The following is a 23,075-nucleotide window of genomic DNA, read 5'->3' as shown; positions in this document are numbered from 1 at the left end:
AACAATCCATTGTCTTAAAGAATGTCCCACATTCTGAATTTGTCTGATTGTTTCATTACTGTTAGAATTACTAGGGATACCGTATGCTTCCTATTAAGTATTTTAAAACTTTACACATATAAACTATTCCTTGAAAACAAGCAAGGCAATTCTATATGGGAAATAGAGTGAGCGAGAGAGAGGCTTAAAATCTGATTTTGAAGGTCCCCTTAGGCCCCAGACTTTTAATGACAAGTCATCGAGTTGCTTAAAGAAATTAGTTTTCCTTTTTTTTTCTTTTTCTTCTTCTTTTGAATTCAACTTGTATTAAACTCTGTGCTGGGTGCAGGAGGTAAAAAAGATGAGTAAATAATGGTCCTGCCCTCCACAGCTTTAAATCTAGTGCAAGAGAAAAACACACGTAACTATAACTCAAGGCAGACTCTGATAAGGCCTGAGGAAAACATCTCAAGAAAACGGAGGAAGTAAAGATTTATTTAATCTAGAGGTGTCACCAAGAGCTGAAATTTGAAGAGACTCAATGGGGAAGCATATGCAGGAGCTGCTGTGGCAGCGTGAGCTTCGTGGAGTGGAAAGGTGGCGATAGGCCGAAGCAGGATTCTGGTAGATTTTGAATGCTGGGCTACATCTGACTTTATGCATATTTTTGCTCTCTGTTGACGATTTCTATTTAGGTCGTGGCCATGCACGATCTAATTAAATCTAATTTGAAAGACAGCTGTTGGGATGTGTTGGTTAGGGCAGTAACTAAAGTCAGACCAGTAATAGAGCCTGAAGATGGTATAGAACCAAGAACTGGCTACTGATCGGACGTGCAGAGCAAGGAAGAGGTCAAATGATGTTTTTAAGTACATGCCTTTAGGTGCAATATGAATTAAGATGCTGAAAATGTGCAGCCCAGGGCTAAATCTAGACTCCAAGAGAAGTTCCCAGCCAAGTTTTCTGGAGGCCGTTGGAATAAGTCATCGCACTGTGTTCACTGCCAAGCGACGGTTCAGGATTCTATCCAACAGTTCACCCAGACACCTCACATTCTCAGCAGCAGAGTAATGAGTAAGCGGAAACATAACAGGGAAAGAAATTAGATTCCAGGTAATGGGCTGAGAAGGAAAGGTTAGAAGAGGATCCCATGCTCGAATACTTACAGGGCCAGGGAGATAAGTGAGTATAATGGGTCAAAATAAGCAAAAACCAACCATGTGAGCATATCAATAACTGACAAGTGACCCTTTAGTCTTGGTGTCAGGAAGACAGGGGAGGGGGGGATAGAGCAAAGAGAGGCTCCAGGCCTTGCTAAAGGGTGGAGCCCCCCCAAAAGGTGGAATCACTCAACCTGCTCCAGGAATGTGGGTTCAGTGTTGCCCAAATGACCAATTTTAAAAGCGAAGCTAGAAATTGCAGATTTTAATTTTATTTTTTTTTTTTAATTTTTATTTATTTATGATAGTCACAGAGAGAGAGAGAGAGAGGCAGAGACACAAGCAGAGGGAGAAGCAGGCTCCATGCACCGGGAGCCTGATGTGGGATTCGATCCCGGGTCTCCAGGATCGCGCCCTGGGCCAAAGGCACAGATTTTAATTTTAAATCTCATTTTTAATGATGCCACTAATTTGTTTGGAAACAAATCAAAGGTAAAAATAAACCAAAACACTGTCAAGGACAAACAGTACATATGTGAAAACATGATTCAGCCTGCAGGGCTTCAGTCTGCAACCCCCAGGTGAAAGGCTGACCTGTAACAACCAACACGGTTTGAGGAGAGTAAAGAGAATTTAGCAGAAAGTTGTTGGAAGGGCCGGAAAATATATCTGTATTAATTAATGAGCCCAGCTGAAGGCACAGTCCAGCTGGTGGCAACTGGGATTTAAGGTTTCTCCCTCTCTGAGAATAACAAATGCCGTCCATATTTCCTTGATTATGGTCTTTACGTCTCTAATATCCCTTAATTTTATCGGGTATCTGCCATTTTGCACAGATTTGGTGGAGATTCATTTCTTGAGACATAATCTAACGTAGCTGTGGTTTACATGTTTGGGCACAGACGTTTTTCAGAGAGTTCCAAAGATAAATAGGTAAAAGCTGAGCTGCAGTGGTTAAATCTGGTGATGTGACTCAAGCTGGGAAGGTGGTGATGGGAACTTTGTCTCTCTCACATCCGTCCCTGAGATCTATAGCTCCAGAATCCTAGTCCTAATACCACAGGCCCGACTCTTGAAGTTAGACTAGATGTGGGTTTGTACTTCGGGAGAGCTGCTCTTAGGGTTTCTCTTCTTCTCTATATTTCAGCAGCTTTGCTCATTTGTGTACTGTAATTAACTTTAGTTTTTTTTTAAAATGCTGGCTTGGACTGAGTGGCCAGAGTGGCCATGCAGGGAAGTGGGTGGATTCAAGGTGTCTTGCAGAGGTGATGCGACTTGCATCCAGGTGGTGGAGACAGAAACCAAGAATAAGCCCTAGACTGTTGCTTAAGCACCTGGGCCACGTGTCAATGTTGGGTTTGAGACGCCCATTAGAAATCCAAGTGGAGGGACACCTGGGTGGCTCAGGGGTTGAGCATCTGCCTTTGGCTCAGGTTGTGATCCTGGGGTCCTGGGATTGAGTTCCGCATTGGGCTCCTCAGCTCTGAACCTATTTATGGAAACTTAACTGAAAAGTCTTTTCTTCTTTTTTTAGAATTGGTCATCTAGGCAATTTAATTCTGTCTAGAAACACTCTCCTGAGCCGAGATGAGTCAGCACACTAAATACTCCCGTCTCCTTTGCCTCACCACTTCTGGTAGCTCCTCTGTAGTCAGTCTTCTTTGCAGTTCTCCCTCCATCATGGTGACACAGGGCCCGGTGTTGTACTTCTTCAACGAAGTATCCCCAGAGCTCCTATCTGATCCCATGGCTAACCTACTCCTCACTCTATCACCTAGCCTGACCTTACTGCTGAATGTGAACTTGTAATATCTGTATCTACATAGTAGCTCCATTTTGAAGCTTACGGGACGTGTCCAACACTGAGTTCTTATTCTCTACTCCACGCGTGCATAATTTGAACCTATCCCAGATTTCCCCATGTCCATAAATGGCAGTAACAACTCAAGCCAAAACCCTAGGATTCAGACTCGACTTCTCTCCTTTCCTCTCTCCCAAATCCAATTCACCAACATGGGTCTTGTTTTACCTTTCTGAATGCAGGAGCATCGGATTATTCATAACCCTCGGTTCATAACACACCACCAATGGTCTGTGCACAACCGTCCTCATTCATATATGTACTCTTCATGACAAGGGAACCCTTCATCCCATCCAGGGACTAGAATATCGACGACGACTTAGTCTAACATTTGTTCCTCCCTGTTCTCTCCCTTTTCCTCCTCCATACCAGAGGTAACCCCATCCCAAACTTTGGGTTTATCACTATTTGGATTTTTTAAAAATAGTTTTGTGTGTGTATATATATATGTGTGTATATATATATATATATATATATATATATATATATACGCTCAGTTTTGGTTTCTGAGCTTTATGAGGAAAGTATTGTCGTCATACCATCTTCTGAGCATTTTGCTTTTTCACTCAATCTGTGTTGTACGAAATTGTGCTGCATGGAGCTGATGTTCATTCCTTTCGCCTGCCACGGGATAGCCCGTTATGAGAGCACACAGTGCTTTACCCTTCTGTTAGCTGGGCCTTTGGATTTTTTCCAAAATATTCTTATAGATGTATTCTGGGGCACTTTGTGCAAGTATTTCTCTCTTGAGTATATGCCTACAAGCTGAGCTGGTGGGCCCTGGGGAATGTTCAATTTTTCAAATGAATGGCTTTTCAGATATGCCAATTGACACTTCACCAGCAACTTATGAATAATCCTATTGAAATTCTCTGCAACATCTGACTTTGTTGGGCTTAATATTTGCCAGTTGAATTTAAACCTACCATTGCGGTGTGGATTTGCTTTCCCTGTTAATAAAGAAAGACCATTTAATAGTTTATTAGCTTACACACACTTTGAAGAGTCTGGAGGACCTATTCAGGCCATTTCCCAATGTTCTGTGGGGTTTGGTTTTGCTTTTAGTAGAATTTCTGTATGTATTCTTGATACTAATCTATTACTGGTTATGAATTTTGCAAATAACTTCTCATAGCTTGTAGCCTGGCTTTCACATGCCTTTTGGTGGACAGAAGTTCTAAATTAACAACTTACAACAGCACCACTTCCTTTCATGGTCATCTTTTATGGTTTCTTTTGTTTTCAGTTTAAGAAGTCCCTCGAAGCAGGGGCTACCCACATATATTTTCAAAATACATTTCACCTATAACTTCAACTATATTTTCTACATCAGAAGTTCTAAAGTTTCAGGACATTGAGAGTTGTTTTTTGTGTATGGTGTAAGGAAAAGATCCAATTTCATATTTGTCTTTGTCAGCTCCATTTAATTATCAGCCACTGACCTACATGTTTTCTCTGTGAATACAAAATTTACCATACATGTGGGTCTAACTTTGGGGCTCTCTATTCTACTCATTGGCCATTTTCTCGATTTTTGCACCGTCACACTTTCTTAAATAATCGAGCTTCATAAAAAGCCATTCTTTTTTTTTTTTTAACTCTATTTTTTTTTTAAAGATTTTTATTTATTCATGAGAGACACACAGAAAGGAGAGAGAGAGGCAGAGACACAGGCAGAGGGAGAAGCAGGCTCCATGCAGGGAGCCTGACATGGGACTCGATCCCGGGTCTCCAGGATCAGGCCCTGGACTGAATGCGGTGCTAAACCGCTGAGCCACCCGGGCTGCCCCATAAAAAGCCATTCTGGTATGATGAAGTCTCCGTTCTTTCTTGTTCTTCAAAAGTGCCCTGGTCATTCTTCATCCTTAACTCTGCCACACAAATTTTGACAAGTTTGTCAATTCCAACAGAAATTTTGGGATTTAGTTTGGAGATGCACTAAATCTATACATTCATTTTTTAAAAAAATATTCTTTCTACTCATGAACACAGGATCACTCTGGTCCCCTTCAATATCTTTTAGTAAAGTTTTATAACTTTCTCCCCACACATCTGGCATATCTTTGGTTGATTTATTCCTAAGTACTTCAAAATTCTTTTTGTAATTGCTTGGTGTCTTTTTAAAAATCTCATTTTCTAATTATGGCTGTATTTAGGTACAATTCACATATATTGATTCTATGTTTAACCACCTTAGAAACTATCCAATTACATCTAATAATTTGATGGAAGACTTTTTCTATGCAATCATATCAGAATGAGTTTTATTTTTTCCTTCCCAATCACTGTATCTTTATTTTCCTCCCTCATCTTGCTGCAGTAACATTTACAGTACAATTAATACGAGTAATCATCTCTGTTCCATTGCTGATTTTAAAGAAAATGATTCTAACATTCCCACCTTAGGATGGTGTTCACTAAGATTTTTTTAAAGATATCCTTTATCAACCTGAAAAGATTACTATCTTCCTGTATCTTGATCAGATGGTTTTCCCTGTTATTTTGTAAATGTTGTGAATTAGATTTATAAATTTCCTAATATACCATTCAAAAAAACTTTTTTAAGTCGTCTCTACACCCCCTGACCCTGCCCTGAGATCAAGAATCACATGCTCTACTGACTGGGCCCCCAGATGCCCCTCTATCATTTTTGCATTCCTGGGATAAATGCCAGTTGGTCAGTATGTTACATTATTTGCTTCTGCATATCTACTCATGACAAAATGGACCTATAACCTTCCTTTCTTGTACTGACTGTCCCAATCTGGTTTTACTATCGAGGTTTTATTGGTTTTTGATGTATGAAACATAGTGATCCTATTCTCCAGAGGAATATATTTAAGATTAGAATAACTCATTCTTTTAAATTCGTTAATTTATGCCTAGAGTTTTATTTGTGACAAAATTTTTAATTACTCTTCTCCTTGAATAGTAATAGTACTGCTCAGGCTTCTGATTTTTTAATCAAAACATAACATTTTCTAGGAATTTTGTCATTTTGCCTAAATTTTCAAACATATTGGGATGTTGTTCATCATAATCATGTTTAATATCTGCAGTATCTAGAGTGACATATGCTTTTTCATTCCTGATATGGGTTATTTTTTTATCCATAAACTTGAAAGAAACTTTCATCTATTTTGGTTTTTTTTCAGTCTACATACAACTTTGTCAACCTATGGCATCATCATTTTCTATTTCTGTTATCTCCTTCCTTTACCTTTATTTTGCCCTTCTGTATCTTTAATTGAACACTTAGCTCATTTTAAAAATAAACATTTAAAGCTACAGAATTTCCCTTGAAGCACTTTTTTGTTTTTTTTTTTTTTTAATTGAAGCATAGGTGACGTAGTTTCAGGTGTACAACACACTAATTCCACAATTTCATATATCGGGCAATGTTCACATTAAGTACAGTTACTGTCACCAAAGTTATAATACTATATTCTCTGTACTGTACTTTTCATCCCTGTGACTTTGTAACTGGAAGTTTGTTCCTCTTAATCCCCCTCGCCAATTTTATCTGATGCCCACTCCTCTCCTCTCTAGCAACCAAGTCTATTCTGTGTTTGAGTCTGTTTCTGTTCATGTTTAAGATTCCACATTTAAGTGAAATCATATGGTATTTGTCTTTCTCACACTTATTTCACTTAGCATAATATCTGCTAGCTCCATTCATGTTGTTGCAAATGTAAGATTTCATTCTTTTTGATGGCTGAGTAATATTGCGGTGTGTGAGAACCAAATCCCTTTTATCCATCCATTTATTGGTGGACACTTGAGCTGCTTCCATAATTTGGCTATTGTAAATAATGCTGCAATAAACACAGAGGCATAGGGGTGCATATATCTTTTTGAAGTAGTGTTTTATTTTGGGTAAATACCCAATAGTGAAATTACTCTATATTGTTTTTCAGAGTGCCTGCACCAATTTACATCCCCACCAAGAGTACATGAGGGTTCCCTTTCTCTATATCCTCGTCAACACTTATTATTTCTTGTCTTTTTGATCCTATAAGCCATTCTGGCTAGTATAAAGTGCTATTTCATTGTGGTTTTGATTTGTATTTCCCTGATGATGATATTGAGCATCCTTTTTCATGTGTCTGTTGACCATCTGTACGTCTTCTTTGGAAAAATGTCTATCAGGATCTTTGCCCATTTTTAAGGAGATAATTAGTTTCCTACTGTTGAGTTGGGAGTTGTTTTTATATTTCATTTTCGGTATTAGTCCTAATATTTTTAAATTTCTTCAATTATTACTATTTTTCTAAGTCTTCTTGGTGAATTTGATTTTTTGCATTAGATAGCACCCATCTCTATCCAAATTATGCTTTTGTTTTAATATCTATTTTGTCAGATAAAGCGTAACCACATTTTCCTTTTTTTCCATGCTTTTATTTCAACCTTTCCATGTCCTTATGCTTTGTGTATAAATATATTATTTCCATATCACACTATTCATTTCTCTACTTGGTCTTTTTTTCCTTTGGTCCTTCAATTTAATTGGTATATCTCCCATCTGACAAGACTGGAACTGTAATTATCCTCATAATCTCGGGTCTCCTCTCACTGCTACTGTGTTGATATTGTAAAGAATTTTAATTCTAGACTGTTATAGATATACTTTGTTATTTTCTTTAGCTTTACCTTTTAGTTATTCTTTCAAAGTCATTAACAAATTCCATAGTATCTCTTTTTTCCCCCCAAATCTCTTGTAGTATCTCTTGGATTTGTTTCTCTTCATACTTAGGTACTTTCTCCAAAAGTGTTTTTAATTTACATCTTTGTGTGGAAAATCTTCTCAAGTTTTGAAAGTCTGAGAACGTTTATTACGCCCTAACATTTGAAAAACTACTTATCAGGACATAAAATTCTAGCTTCAAAGTTCTTTACATGTTCGATTTCAGATTCCTGAGCTGGGCATGATGGTGATGGTTTCTCCCACACGATACTTTTCTCAAACATATCCTTTTGTCTGTAGACTCCCACCCATCCTGATGACTGAATCTTCTACAGGTAGGGTTGCCTGAACCTTTGAAGATAGGACTGAAAACAATGCCATCCTCAGAAAATTAGGTCTCTTACACAATGCTACTGTAAAAATACATTTGTTCGACTTCTGTAGAGGTCAATCTGGCAAAGCAGATCAAATATTTTAAAATACACATATACCTTGACCCAACAATTTTACTTCTAGGCACTTACATGAAGAAAATAACCCAATAATGTATAAAGAAGTATGCATGAGGATATTCATCACAGCATTATGATATGAAAAAAAACTTACAGCTAATTTCCAAACAATATTAACATACTATAGTCAAAACCATGTAGTGATGAAAGACATGTAGAAAAAATACTTAAAGAACAAAGTGTACTTTTTGTTTCAGAAATATGCGCATGTAGTTAGAAAATATCTGAAAGCTGAAAGGTTCTTCTTCAGAAATACTAACAGCATTCTCTAGATGGAGAGATTAAGTGCTTCCTGATTTCTTTTTGCCTTATTTAAATAAAATCCTTCTTTAAAGCCCAATCTACAAAACGGACAAAAATAGAGCCATTCTTGTGGGGGGGACAGAGCTGATGTCCACTCAGCCTTCTTCCTTGCCTCTCACAGGCTGCTGTACACTTTGAAAACTATAATTCAATACATTCAGCTTACGTTATCTACATGCCACAACAGAACTAGAGGAGAAAGCAAAAACATATTCAATCTAATGTTGACTTATTTCTTTATTTAGCTTTTTTTTTTTGCAACTATAAATTACAATCACTGGTACACCTGTAATTCTTTATAGTGTGTTCAACTAAGAGAAAGCAAACACAGCATAGGTCAATTTAAAAGAAATCACAGTACTTCTTAGTGTAATCTGCAAAAGAGGAAAACAGTCTTGGGCCCACTCCTTGGAAATAAATATCAAGTAACCATAAAAATATTCAGCCATTTTCCAGGTATTCAGGGAGGTTCATGCATGGTCCCAGGCACAGCATCAGAGTTCCTCTTTGAAATATCCCAGCTTTGCCAATGACATCTCTTTTCTCAACTGCATAACTTCCCAAAACATCTGATCAACTATACAAATAGAAAAGGAGACACATAAATCACAAGATGCCATCTTAATTATTTTTCAGCTGTTTCACTGAAAACTTAACATTAGCTGAAATGCCATCTGGGCATTTCCTAATGACCTATCTAATGCCTCACCATTTTACTGCTAAGTCAAACAAATTTATTTACTTTGGGTAAATACCCAGTAGTGAAATCACTACATTTTTCATGTATCTGTGACAATCTCAGTGTTATCAATAAATGAGCAAATATTCACCAGTTTTGCCGCAACTATTTGTTAGGTACGTCAATGACCACTTTAGCCCAACAGAAGGTAGACACTTCAGTGTCCTGAGTAAATAATGGCAATCTTTTTGCCTTCATAAGCAATTACCCTCAATCCTCAATTATTCTAACTTAGGGATCTTCTTGCTCTAGTTTGCTACATCTTGGCCATTCCACTGTTTGTTAACACCAGTGCAGAATGAAACAGGAAAATAAGAGTCCAGAGAACTCAGTAACATTCTTTGTGGGAATAACAGAGAAAGATTTTGCATATGGCTCAAATTAAAAATAGAAATAAATGTAGAGGTCGATCTGTAGATGTCAATTATCTCTACTTCAGACAAGCCCTCTCTGCTGAGTCAAAAAAAGCTGGCTTTATATTTCAGACAAAAAGTCTTCCTCTAACATGTCCTCAGATTAGAGACTGATTTAGATCAGTGGTTTTCAACCAGTGGAGATTTTGTCCTCAAGGGTACATCTGACAAAATGTCTGGATACGTTTTTCATTACTGGCATCTGAGTAAAGCTCAGCAATGGTGTTAAACATCCTACAACGCACAAGATAGTCCCTATGCACCACAACAAAGACTTATCCAGCTCAAAATGTTAATAGAACCAGGCCTGAGAAACCCTGCTTTAGATTTAGCTGCCCTAAATCCCTCTGGCACAAGGCACAGATAACACAGATTTTTAAATTACAGTATTAATTTGCTACAAACCCACATGTTATACGATGTGTACCAAGTACTGTGAAGAGGGAGAGTGACAGAAATCAGAGAAGAGGCCACTTCTATCGCCATCACCCTACTACCACTCACGACAATTTCTCCTTTTCATAAAGGAAATTATGAAAGGAAGATGAAAGCATCTTCCCTACAAAAACTTCTTTAACAAGGAGGAAAAAAACACACTTGACAATTAAACTTAACATAAATCATCTGTTCTGTGGCTTAAATCCTATGACCACCAACAGGTATTCAAAAATATTTCAATTTTATTGAAGTTGTAAAAAGTCCTGTACCCTTTAAAGACTATACTACTCAGCCTTCTGAAACTCAATATTAATGAGAGGTTTCACCCTCATTCTTTTAGGCAGTAAAATCCAGTTATATGGGATTCTAAATAAATAGGACTCTTCCCAACATACCAAGGCTTTGAAATGCTAACCTAAATTTTTATCAGCATTACTAACTTTTCCACAGAATTGAGATTCACTACTAAGACAGTAGGCCTCTTCTAGGTTTTAAATAGAAAAATATTTTCAGTCCTTAAAAAGATATGAATAGGAAATTTCCTACAACTTCAAATACAAAATGAGTGTAGACTTTATCCCTAGCTTGGGATCTGCTATTTGTTTTAAAACAATCACATATACTCAAGAAACACTGCTTTGGAGCTGGTGGGCCTTTTTCATTTTCATGCCTGGCATTTAAGACATTTGACTACAGAATCATCAGTAATCATGAAAGACTGTATTAAAAATATTAAAACACTTGCATGAGGTTGGCTCTCCTGGATATATCATCTATATGTTTCGGCTGATTCAGAATATAGTAATCTTTATTCCATTCAGAACTATCCTCATGACTGCTTTATTAATTCACACGTGAAAGTAGAAAATACAGAAAAAAATTATTGTTAGATCCTCATGGTTTCCACCAATTAAAATAAATCTGACCATGTCTAGAGCTTACTCATTTTTATTTCTTAAGAGTAAGTTCAATAAGCCTTTTACTCCCCTCATTTTTACTGTCTGGTTTATCAATACACCCCCCCTTAAGAGTTATAACTGATCCTGCTTAAAACTCAAGAGTAAAATGAGGCAGTTTTAAGGGTTAAATACATTTTAAAAGACAGTAGTTCCCAAACTCTCATACAACTATGAGAGATTCAATATGACTATACCAATAATAAAGTTTATTTAAGCATTACTATGTTCTACACTTTCTGAAGGTTTATGTAAATATTTTATAACCAATTAAGAAAACTCACCGTCCTGCTGTTTCACGAGCCCCTGCTGAATATATCGAATGTATGTAAAAAAGTTACATACAGAGGTGATCTAGGCCAAAAGGGGAAAAAAGTCATAAATAGTCAAATGTGTCATATCAAAGTGAGCTGTATTAAAATTCATGGTTAAGTTACTTACCCTGTATCTGCAAAAAGGAGAAATGTAATAATAGTTGCTTGAGTCCCCTAATTTAATTCTGTGTTTACAGGGCTTACTCTGGCCAGTTAGAGCACATTTTCTGCAAAACAATGACAAAATTTTAGTTTTTTAAAATTGGAAGCGTTTTGCTCCCACCCTTCTGTAGAAGTTTCATCCTCACTAACACAACAAGTATTTGAGACCTAGCAGGTACCTGGCACTATTCTACATGCAGACAGGACTGACAAATACAAAGGAATAAACCACCTTGCAAAAATACGGACTCTCAATAATTATAGAAGGGGTGCACTATATTCAGACATACCATCCTTTCTATTTGCATACTACAGACTCTCAGATTTGATATGAGGGCTTTCTGGTTAGAATGAGGCTGTAAGTCTCTTGAAGGCAGAGACTGTATCTTATTCATCTTTAAATGCGAGGCACCAAGCACATGCCTGGCACACACCAGACATTCAATGACTGTTGGTCAAGTGATGAGCCACCTGTCACTCTACTGCTCAGTACAATGATGCTGGACTGTCTTTCAGGGCAGACTCTGAAGGCAGCCTAGTTATTACCCTCCTAAGCTAAAACCATGGCTGAAAAAACTACTACTCCCTATCGAGGCAAAATGAGTACAGCTGTAACTAAAATAAAGTGATTAACAGCATTTTAAATAACATTATAAATTATATAATAAAGAAAAATATGTTACATGAACATTAAATTTCAGCTATACTTACAACAAATATGATACAGATGTGCCTCGATAATAAAGAAAACATATGGAGTGTATTTAAAATAGGGTAATTCTGGGGTGCCTGGATGGCTCAGTTAATTGAACTCTTGGTTTCAGCTCAGGTCATGATCTCAGGGTTGTGATATTCTCTCCTCCTCCTCTTCCCTCCCCTCTGCTCCTCACCCTGCTCACACACTCTCTCATTCTCTAAATAAATAAGATCTTAAAAAAAAATTATAAAATAGGGTATTTTGGAGGTGGCCATTCCAACCACAAAATAATTCTCATCTTTTCAAAGACAGTTTGCCTCATTGTTCTTTTCTTAGAAAATTCCTTTAATGATTTGTAACTATATTTTTAAAACACTAATAACTAGCTTAGGAAGGATAAAAGATCGAGAAATTTAAGGCACAAGTGATAAAGTCCTTGGAATTTCCAAAAGTATAATTTACACAAGAAGGAAAAGTAGCACTGAACTGATAAAAATCCATGTATACACTATTCTTCTGGAAACACAAATATACTTATTTGTCTAGTATTTTGTCTAATTTTGAAAGGACTTTGTTTAAAGTGGTTTTAAAGTATCAACTTCTGAAATAATGAAAGTGTTTCTTACTTCATTTCTAAAGCCATCTTTGAATTGTTCATCAACAGTCAACGTATTTTTATTTGAGCTAAGGTTCAACGTCAAAGCCTTCTGACTTCCAAGTCCGGCATTGTTAATGTGCTACACTTCCTCAGGACCCCTTAACAACTCTAGTCCCCAGATTTCTTTTTTTTTTTTTTCTAAAGATTATTTATTTATTTGAGAGAGAGCAAGTGAGAGAGTACAAGCAGGGGGAGCTGCAGGCAGAGGGAGAGGGAGAAGCAGACTCCCTGCTGAGCAGGGAGCCCGATGTGGGACTGGATCCCAGGACTCTGGGATCATGAGTTGAGATGAAGGTAGTCACTTAACTGACTGAGCCACCCAGGTACCCCTAGTCCCAAGACATCAAACCCTTACCTGCCATCCTCACTTGAGGATGCCAACATGTCTGTATCTAGACCTGTCGTCTTCTTCCCTGAAGCAGAGCCCTTCCCACTAATTTTGGAAATGTCACAGCACTCTCCCAGTGGGCCTTTAACTCCTTTCCTTTTATCATCCCCACCTGAATTTCTTCCTCTCCAAAATTCTCTTCAGATTTGTCACATCCTTCTCTCCATACACTCACCATCTTCGGAACACACGGGTGCTTGTTTCTAGGCCTTCAGTCTTACGTAGTCTTCTTTATCCAAATTCTACTCTTGCTCAAAAACCCAGATCAAATCTCCCTCCCTCATGGGCCCTAACCTCCACTCATGAGACTGGTCCTGGCTTCCACAAAGTTCCTACAGCATGTGTCATTTACTTTGTGATTATCTTCAACACCAAGCCGCTGGGAGTCTTGGCCAGGGCCATACTTCACACTTCACAGAAGAGAATATGTTCCTCAAGTTTCTCCACACAACATGCACTCCAAACACCTTGGCATCTCACCCCATTCCTACAAGCAAAGTATCCCTATACTATGAAAACTGTTCCCTAAACGTAATCTATGTAATTATTTTACTAAAATACTATATAAATCCACTTAAACTGGTACCCTCATTTGTCATTGGCACACGTATGCGTTATATAGAATGTAAGCAGAAATGTAAAATTCTATTAACAACTGCTCTATGCTATATTTAAAATAAGGTATACACAGACCTTAAAAGCACAAAAACTGCTATCGATGATCAGGATAAAAATACTTGGGAGCTTGTAGAAGGAGAAGAATTTAGAAATGTCAATCCCCTCACCAAGGTTCAGAGGCCGCTGTGCTACAGTCATGGCCCAGGGGGAGCGCGGGGGTGTTTGGCTCGCAGAACAAACCCGTGACCAGGTTCAGGACCACCTGAACGCGAACAGCATGTGATCCGGCCGAGGATGCGTGTGCACAACAGGAAACACGAAGAATCACACGACTCCTACATCAGGCTTTAACACAGACCTGTTATCTCCTCTCAACCAGCCCTCTTCCCTTCTGCCTTCACGGTGACCCAGACCCGAGTCAATTCCTGCTTTCTGGGCGCTTTCTCAGACTTTCCAGTCCCCTACACAGACCTAGTTCTTAACCGCCAACTAAGCAGCGTCCTCCAAATCTTTCCAAGTCACATCGCCAACAGCTCTGCCAAAGGTCCCAGGGACCGCTGGTTTCGGTCTTTCCTTCTTCTAGGACTGGAGAGCAAAGAGCCTGCTCTGCCATGAAATGAAGGGGTCTCATGTTGGAAGGTTTGTAATCGCCGAGTGTCTGTCATGTATGAAAGATCGAACTGGTTAGCTACCAAAGGGGGAGAGTCCTTTCTAGGACACTACGAAAGCGGAGGATCATATAGAAGTCTTTCTGGCACCGTTTTCATGCTGTTCTAATTCACTCTCTTCCCAAACTATCTTTAATGGCAACCCTCAGGAAGAAGTATTTTACACCAAAATCTCTATGTATAACAAACAAAAGTTCTGCTTATGACCCACTAAACTGATTTTATGATTAACTAATGAGTCACAACATGTGGTCTAAAAAAAAAAAATGTGTCTAATACCTGATCTAATATATGTGTATATATTTTTGTAATTAAAAGTTCTTTGATGCTCAGTTTGAAATGCTGCATCTCGCACTGAGGATTTCTCTTTAGTGTGCATAAACTCAACAGAAAACAAGAAATTTAATCACATTTAAAACTAGAAAAACTAAATATTTACAACATATAAGATTTTTAAAACTCCGTGTCTTCCACAAGACATGGTTCTGAAAACATACTTTGGTCCTCCACATTCGACTGCAGAAGCTTTCACAAATCGAATAGGTTGTAATCCCACTGGTTCAATGCTTAGAGTATTGTTTTCCACAGCCTCCAGAACAGCTGAAGCCAACTTTAAAAAAACAAAAAGTATCAGATGCTATGCTGGCATAAAAATATTAAAATTGTATTCTACAGTAAACTGGGTTTTTTAAAAAAAATTATTCTTTCCCCATGCCCCACTAGTTTGGTCTTAGGTCAAGGAAAAACTGTAATCTTGGTTGGAATTCTTTTATAATCCAAATATTGTTATGAAGGGCAATTCAGTTGTAGCTAAGTAACTTTTCTCATTGTCTACAAGAGGGCTGAGGGCATCAATTCCAATCGGTCCGCCTCTTAGCCACAATTAACATCCACTATTAATGCCACGTCAAAATAAATACGCTAATGCTTTATTTTGCTAAATTCATATGTATTTTTTAACACTGGTCATTCATGACACAGCAATATATACAACTACAGCTGTGTATTTTCTGAACTTGTATGCAAGAGTACAAGAGTGATCTACAAAAGAACCGGCTGGATTATCAAATATTAAATGTACAGATGCGATGGTAGCAACTGACCAACAGGAGATGAAACCAGCACATTTCTTCAGAGTGGCAAGATTACTAATACGAATGGCCTCCCCCAAAACAGACACAGAGGCACAATGAATGACATGTCTACATGTCAAAAGTGTTTTACTGTCCGTTTTAACTTCTCCTTACAAATAATGTTAAAGTTAAATCCTCTAAAGACTTCGTATAAGACTCTTAGGATTACATTTCTTAAACAGAGATTGACAAGATATTTATAGACAAACCTTCCACAGGTATGAACAAATTAAATTTATGACCTTACGTCTATATAGTACCTTGTATTTTATAAAAGTTTATGTACTTAATTTACTTCATTTCATTCATTTCATTCCCTGTGACACAAGCAAGGCAGGTATTTTCCATTTTAAAGATGAAGAAACTAAATGATTTTTTATTTAGTTCTTCGTAGTGTATAAAACTTTCCTTATAGTGAACTTTGGACCGAGAATTAAGAAAGCAGCCCTACCCCAGATGCACATTTACTTCACTCTGGTGCAACACATACTTCACTGTGAATGAGCCTCTGCTCAAGTAAACAAAGATGTTCAGTAACTGAATGCCAAGAAATAATCATGATCTTAGTATGGAATGGAGAAAATGATAAAACGTGACATGTTATAATAACTTATTTATGTAAGAGAAAATATATAACATGATTTAGCAAAGGGTACAGCAACAACTCTAACGCATTCCTATTAAAATAAAAAAAAATTACCTCACTTTTTGAGAATGTTAAACATGGAAAGATATCTTCCTGATAAATTTTGTCTAAGAAAGGACACGATCTATCCATTGTGGGATCATCCTTCCAAGATCTGAATTCATTATACAGAGATAAGTCAGCCTGACAAACCAAAAGAAAACACAGAATAATCTTTTTAAAGGCACAAACACAAAATCATCTTATAAAACCAAAACCTAATTTAAACATTACTGATAAAGAAGTCGTCTTCATTTAAAATAATGAACTGAACTATTCTTGATTCATGATACCAACTTCCTTTTTAAAAAAATCCCAAGTCCCAAATGACTGACTAGCTCTTTTCAACAGATCTACCCTGGTGTATTCAGCAATGCTACCTGGATTCCCCACCGCCCCCCCAAAAAATGGTGGCGCTCCTCTTAAGATACATTGTGCTCACTGCTCTGAATATAAAACAAGTGATGAGAAGTCTTTTCTGAAAATAATCAAAAGGTTAAGTTGGAGCCAAGTTCATTAAATAAAGTGAAGAAATGGAGACTAAATTGTGAAACCTAGCTGGGGTCGAAATGATACTAACTGTTCTATTACCTGAGGGCATTTTCAAAAGAACTTTGAAAATGTTTACTGTGTAAGCAGCACATATATAACCCCCTAAACTATTTTAAAAATATAACATTTACTAAGATCTATTTTTGGCATAGCAACATCCGGTGACTACTGTCTGAATTATCGACAATTATCAGGCTGACACTCATCTTCCTAGTCACTCTTCCGGGCGGTCCCTCCTTTCCCCTCCTGCCCTTTAATAAGTTTTCCCAAAGTAGTCTTCCCTCCAAATGCCCTCTACTCAGCTCAACACTACCTATCACATACAGAGCCACACCTGCCCCTGGCTGCCCTTTCAAGGTAATGCCCCTCATCCTCCTGCGGCTCTAAGCCGCTATCATCCACGAGAACTGGACACATAAACGACACACTAACTACACCCATGACCTTCAGGACAGCTTAAATGGATATGCAGATGGTTTACATGAAAATAATAAAAGACTAAGTGTATCCAAGCTTTCTTATAGACTTTCTTTTAAGGTATATCATGGAAATTTCAGTATGAGTTTTTTTTTTTTATCCTAATCCATAAATTCTTTGAATCAGAGCTAAAGGCAAAAGGATAAATAATACTTACATTTTCAAATTACTTTTCTTTGTAAAGTTTACCCTTTAATGGACATAAGCCCCAAAGCAGGTAAGATTCTAGTTCAAAGGCAGTAATTTAAGCTAGTAAGAGCTGACCCTGTGTCAGGAACCATGAGAAGTAAGAACTTCCCAAATGCTTAATCCTCACAGCTGTGCAAGACAGACATCATGATCTTCATTTTTTTAATATATAAATATATATATATATATATGTGTGTGTGTGTGTGTGTGTGTGTGTGTATAAAAGAAAACTAGGGCTTAGCAAGGTAAAGGAACTTGCCCAAGGTTACAGACCAAGAAACCGGTAAAAGTTCAAATTTGTATCTAAATGACTTGATGGCAAAGACTTGCATAATGCAGGTGTGTGTATAGATGCACAGACGTGCACTTTAAGTGTTTTCAGAAGCTACAATGCAAATGTCGCTTCTGCCTGCCTGTCACATTTTCTACAAAAATATGGACGTTTCACTTTCTTTCCAATGGTTTATTATTTTTTTTAAATTTTAAGTTCAGTTTGCCAGTATATAGTAGAACACCCAGTGCTCATCTCATCATGTTTTATCTTTTCCTAAGATTTAAACAGGTCAACTTTACGTGTTTCCTTTGTCTAATAAAGCTTTTTGATAAGTTTTCACAAAACATTAGAATACAGGATATATCTGGAAAGCAAAACGTTACCATTTTGAAGTTGTTTGCTGCCTATTCATATTTCATGAGACATCGTTAAGTTAAAAACAAAACTTTAAAATGTTCCATGAGAAAACATTTAAATTTTGTTAGTGTAAACAGCAGAAAACAAGGTATATAATCACACACACCAAGAAGCTGCAGCAAAATACAAGTTGTACCAAGTGCAAGTTAATAAAAATGCTAATTAATTTCAAGGAAATTAAAGTTAAGACTAATTAAAAAGTTTCTGAAATAGTTAACCAACATGAATTTTAGATTCCATCAAATTCAGATTTGGTCACATACTGAACTTCTCCTTCACCAGCATCTTTTTTTTATTAATAAGCAACCAAAATGCATTCAATTAAAGTTAAGTAACGATTTTGGTTATTCAATCTAATAAAATCCTGGCTTCCGTGCAAAAATTTAACCAAATGAGCAGATACGGCTTCTTAAAGATTCATGATGAACCTGAATACAACAATGTAAAATATAGCTTTTAAGAAAAAGAAAAAAGGAGGGAAGGGCTGCTCCCTGCTTCCAATCTCCTTGGAAATGTTTTCTCATTGTATGCAATGAGAAAACCAAAAAAATATATATATAATTATACAATTTTTACTCAAAACAGCTCAAAATATTTTCACATCTGTTACCTTCACAACATGTCTTTTAAAATGATAAGGCTACCATTAGTTCTATGTTTTTGTTGCTTAATTATCGGAATTAACGCTCTTTTACACTGATATAAAACTCTACCTCTCCCAGGATTTAAGTAAAAGCAATGTGCTGTTCAAGAGAATTGCCTTATTTTCACACTTTTTTAAATTTCATATTCTGTTAGAGCATCCTACCAAGTAATTTTGCCTAGCCAGATCATTAAAGCCACCCACTCTCCTTTATACAACACATGACAGTTTGCTCCCTAAATGAAATACCAAGAGTAAGAAACTCACCAAGTTTCCAGCAGGTAACTCCAAGGTCAGCCAAGTAGAGAACGGAACTGAAGACTCCCTGAAAGCAGCCAGCTCTAGATAAAGCCTCCCCCATCTTAATATTGCATACTTTGTACTAAAGATTTTGCTGGCAAAAATCGTAACTGACACCTCAGTGATGAGAATTAATAAGGATCAAGAGAGTCAGAGGGGACAGTCCTTGGCGAGTTACCTCTTTGCAATCTTTTACAATTGGCTGTATCACACTGAGGTCCTGATGACTGCCACTCATAGCACTGCTTGTACTTTTATTTCTTGTGTGTCCCCTTTTAAAAGGTGTCTTTCCGCCTGGCAGAGGCTCTTGCGTAGGTGATGTTGGAGAACTGGACAATACAAGTGTCTTCAATGCAGCGACTTCAGCTTGAAGGACATCAATCTTGGAAAGAAAGCAACAGAGTTCATACACTCACTGTTTTATGACAGATTCAGCTAAATGCTAGCAATGTGATAAAAACACTTTTCCTTTCAAAGATGAAATAAAGTTTAATTTGTATTTGCTGTGGAGTAATACAAAGAAAGTGAAACCAAGTTTTTTAATGTTTCTATATGGCTTGGATTTGGCTGCTATTCACAGAGCTAAGTGAAATTTTTTAAGTTATCAAAATGCCTAACATGTGATTCATGTGAATTTTCAAAATCCTCAAAATAGAAACAGCTTATGAATAGTTGTGGTTCATTCCTAAAATAACAGGAATAATAATCCTAGTTTGGTGGCTTTTTTCCCCAGCGAATTAAGAAAAATATCATTAACTTTAAAATGTGATTATATAATCCTTTTGATAATACATATGATTCATAAGACTTAAAATCCTTTGGTTCTATTTATTCATTTATTTTTAAGATTTTTTTTTTATTCCTTTATTCATGAGAAACACAGAGAGGCAGAGACACAGGCAGAGGGAGGAGACTCCCCACGGGGAGCCCTTATTTAATAAATTTGTAATAAATAAATTATTTAATTTTATTTATTTTTAAGATTCCTTTGGTTCTAATATAAATGAGTGCCTACTGTTCACTATTAATTGTACCTCTGTAGTAGGTTTTCTATTTATAGTTTCCTGTAGTTCCCAAATCTTCTAAAATAAGCTCTAGTTTATAAATAGGAATATCCAATAAATGTTTTAAGTATCTTTAAGACAGTAATCACGAATTTCTTTATTTTTTTACTATTAAGGCAGCAAAAACTTACTTTTCCTTGTGCTTCCTTTAGCTGTTTTTCTGCTGTTGCCTGCTTGACATTTGCTTCTCTCACCATCTTATGAGCTTCCTGAAAAAGTTAAAATCTCAACTTTTGGAAACAAAGTATTTAGCCTTTGTTTTCAAAAAATCTTTCAACACGTGTCTACGACTGTAGCAAAATTTACCAAAACTACCAAAATTTAACCTGAAAATAAATATTCAATGTCAATTGTCAGTTCTTGAAATAGCAATTATCATCTGATAGGTAAACAAGTATAAATTAGGAATATGTACTTTTAGTACTAATATCACTGACATAGCCACATTAAGTTCAATCATTGTGGATCAATGTTTGTGTAAAGACTGTGAATGTTTGACATTCCGTGTGCCAACCCCACTTCTCTGTAGTTGGGTTTCTGTAACTTGGCTACTATATAAATGTTCATATTATCAATCACAGCAAAGACATACAGAAGGGACAAGTAAAAATATTAATACATCAATAATGTTGCATTTATAAGAATGACACAGCTGAGAAGCCCTAGAGCTTCTAATAAAAACATTCACAAAATGATACGAAGTGACAAATTCCATGCAGAGCAATCTGCAAAGGCAAATCAGAAATTAGCCTTTAAGATGGTCTTAATTTTTTAGTACCATAAATATGAAATTCTAGGTATTCAATTCCTTTTTCCCTTATATTTACTGATCCAAATTTACTCCTGACATCGCTTTGTGAGGTGCTATACCAGGTGCTGATAATATACTGGGAAAAGAAACAAGGTCCCTCCCTCTTAAGGAGCTTACATTCAGTTTACATTCTAATAATCAAAATATCCAAGTAAGAATTCTGAGTTTTACTCTAAGTGCAATACGAAGCCTTATGATCTTTTGAAAAGAAAGTCACTGATCTTACTCGTATTTTTGAAAAACTACTCTGCTGTACGGAACAGTCCTAAAGAAGATTAAGGATGGACTGGAACCATATATAGGCTGCTTGAGATAATACCCTGGGATTGAAAAACACGTATGTTAGAACTTCAAATTATAGTTTATGAGAGGGAAGAGAAGAAGGGAAGGAGGAGGGAGGGAGGAAGTCAGCTTCAAATTTAATTTAAACACATTTAATACGTGTTTGACAATGGCACCCTTACTAAGTCTGTCAACTGTTCAGTGTAAGAGTCAACATTCTCCACATCCGACTCCCATTTGCTCCCACAGTATTGTAATGAACTGCACTTTGTTTATATGCTCATGAATGTGAATTTACAGATCACATTAGCTTAAATAAGAGATGCTTTACTATCAATACTTTATAATGAGAAGAGATTAACTGTGAAAATCTTCCATGCACAGTTATGCTGGTTATCTTGTATCAAAGTCCTTAAGAGCTGCCAATGAGGTAAGTGGTTTTCTTTCTAAAATAACAAAAGTTTCAGATTTGCTGAATTTTTCTATAACGAGTGGCTGTCAACAGATCACTATTTGGCAGATATTTATAAAATAATAAACATATCTAATCTGACCCTTTAGGATAAGTGACATTTTAACTATAAATGCAAAAGTAACTCAGGCTAAGGAGAGATTTGTTTAAATGTCTGGAAATGGACTCTGCTTTCCTTAATAGTGGACTATGCAACCTGGACAAAACCTCCCATGGAGGATAATTTAAAAAGCTGGACAAAATTTTTGTAAATGTATCAGAAGGTATTAGAGAGCTAACAAAACGGTGAAGAATGAGAGGACCAAGACCCAGGAGAAGATGGAAACTAAGAAAAGAAAGGTAGAATTCAGGGTGAGATCTGAGGTATACAGTGAAGACGTGGTGTAACCTACATGTAACTAGAGTCCCAAAAGGAGAGGAGAGCTAAGAAATGAGGCTGAAGCAGTAGCTGAAAAGATAACACATAGGATTTGCAAACTGACAAGACATCAAATAGCAGATTCCAAAAAAGTTTGAAAATTTACTATCACTTTGTCATTCTAAATGTGAAAATGATACAAGTATCTTCTATACCAGGAGTCAGCAAACCTCCTCTGTAAAGGGTCAGACTGTAAGCAGTTGGGGCTTTCTGAGCCATCCTGTCTCTGCTGCAGTGTGAAAGCAGCCACAAACACACAAATGGCAAACGTGGCCATTTCAATACACACTTATCAGCACTGAAATCTGAATTTTCTTGTCACAAAGTACTCTTGTTTTTTTTCCCCCAAACCACTTAAAAACTGTAAAAACGTATCTTAGCTGATGAGGCTGCACAAATTAGGGACAGGCTAGTTCTGCCCTCTAGGCTGTAGTTTGCAGACCTCTGATACAAACATTCATGTGTAGACACTCACAGACTTTGAAAATGGAATTTTCTTCCTATCTGGTTAACAATGATTCAAATGAAGAAGGTGGTTTTTCTCTTTCTTTAAAATAATGTTTAAACTTGTTCTCTTCTGATTAATTTGCAAAGATAGTCTGTTGGTATTAGAGAAGACAAATGCACCAGAGAATATTCTGGTGAAACCTTCACATAACCAGCAATGGAACTGAAAATTCAATATAATGATTTAATACAGGGAAAGATGTACTTCTTCCATTTGGATCCATATATTCATGAGTTATCAGCCATATTGCATCTAATTTTAAAAAAGGAATAAAGACTAGACCTTCACCTGAATCATGAA

At 36.8% G+C, this 23,075-nt stretch overlaps 1 protein-coding gene across 7 annotated transcripts in view; it reads right to left on the bottom strand.

The window, feature by feature from the left end:
• Positions 1–8,716: 8,716 nt before the first annotated feature.
• The window catches only part of RAB3IP (RAB3A interacting protein), a 40,783-nt gene continuing 26,424 nt past the window's right edge, over positions 8,717–23,075 (bottom strand). For 5 of the 7 annotated variants that reach the window (XM_038549992.1, XM_038549994.1, XM_038549993.1 and 2 more), the window contains 7 exons: positions 20,416–20,493; positions 19,399–19,602; positions 16,384–16,512; positions 15,048–15,160; positions 11,487–11,586; positions 11,330–11,399; positions 8,717–9,076 (listed from right to left, as the gene is read on the bottom strand). In XM_038549992.1, coding sequence (XP_038405920.1) covers positions 8,994–9,076; positions 11,330–11,399; positions 11,487–11,586; positions 15,048–15,160; positions 16,384–16,512; positions 19,399–19,602; positions 20,416–20,493 — 777 coding nt within the window. In that variant the 3' untranslated portion in view covers positions 8,717–8,993. Of the gene's footprint in view, positions 9,077–10,834; positions 10,928–11,329; positions 11,400–11,486; positions 11,587–15,047; positions 15,161–16,383; positions 16,513–19,398; positions 19,603–20,415; positions 20,494–23,075 lie in introns of all 7 variants that reach the window. The other 2 variants (XM_038549995.1, XM_038549996.1) reach the window with 2 other exon arrangements.

This window comes from Canis lupus, chromosome 10 (genome assembly GCF_011100685.1).
Source record: "Canis lupus familiaris isolate Mischka breed German Shepherd chromosome 10, alternate assembly UU_Cfam_GSD_1.0, whole genome shotgun sequence".
Taxonomy (NCBI): domain Eukaryota; kingdom Metazoa; phylum Chordata; class Mammalia; order Carnivora; family Canidae; genus Canis; species Canis lupus.
The sequence above is the reverse complement of the archived record's forward strand: the minus strand, read 5'-3'. Positions and strand labels throughout refer to the sequence as shown.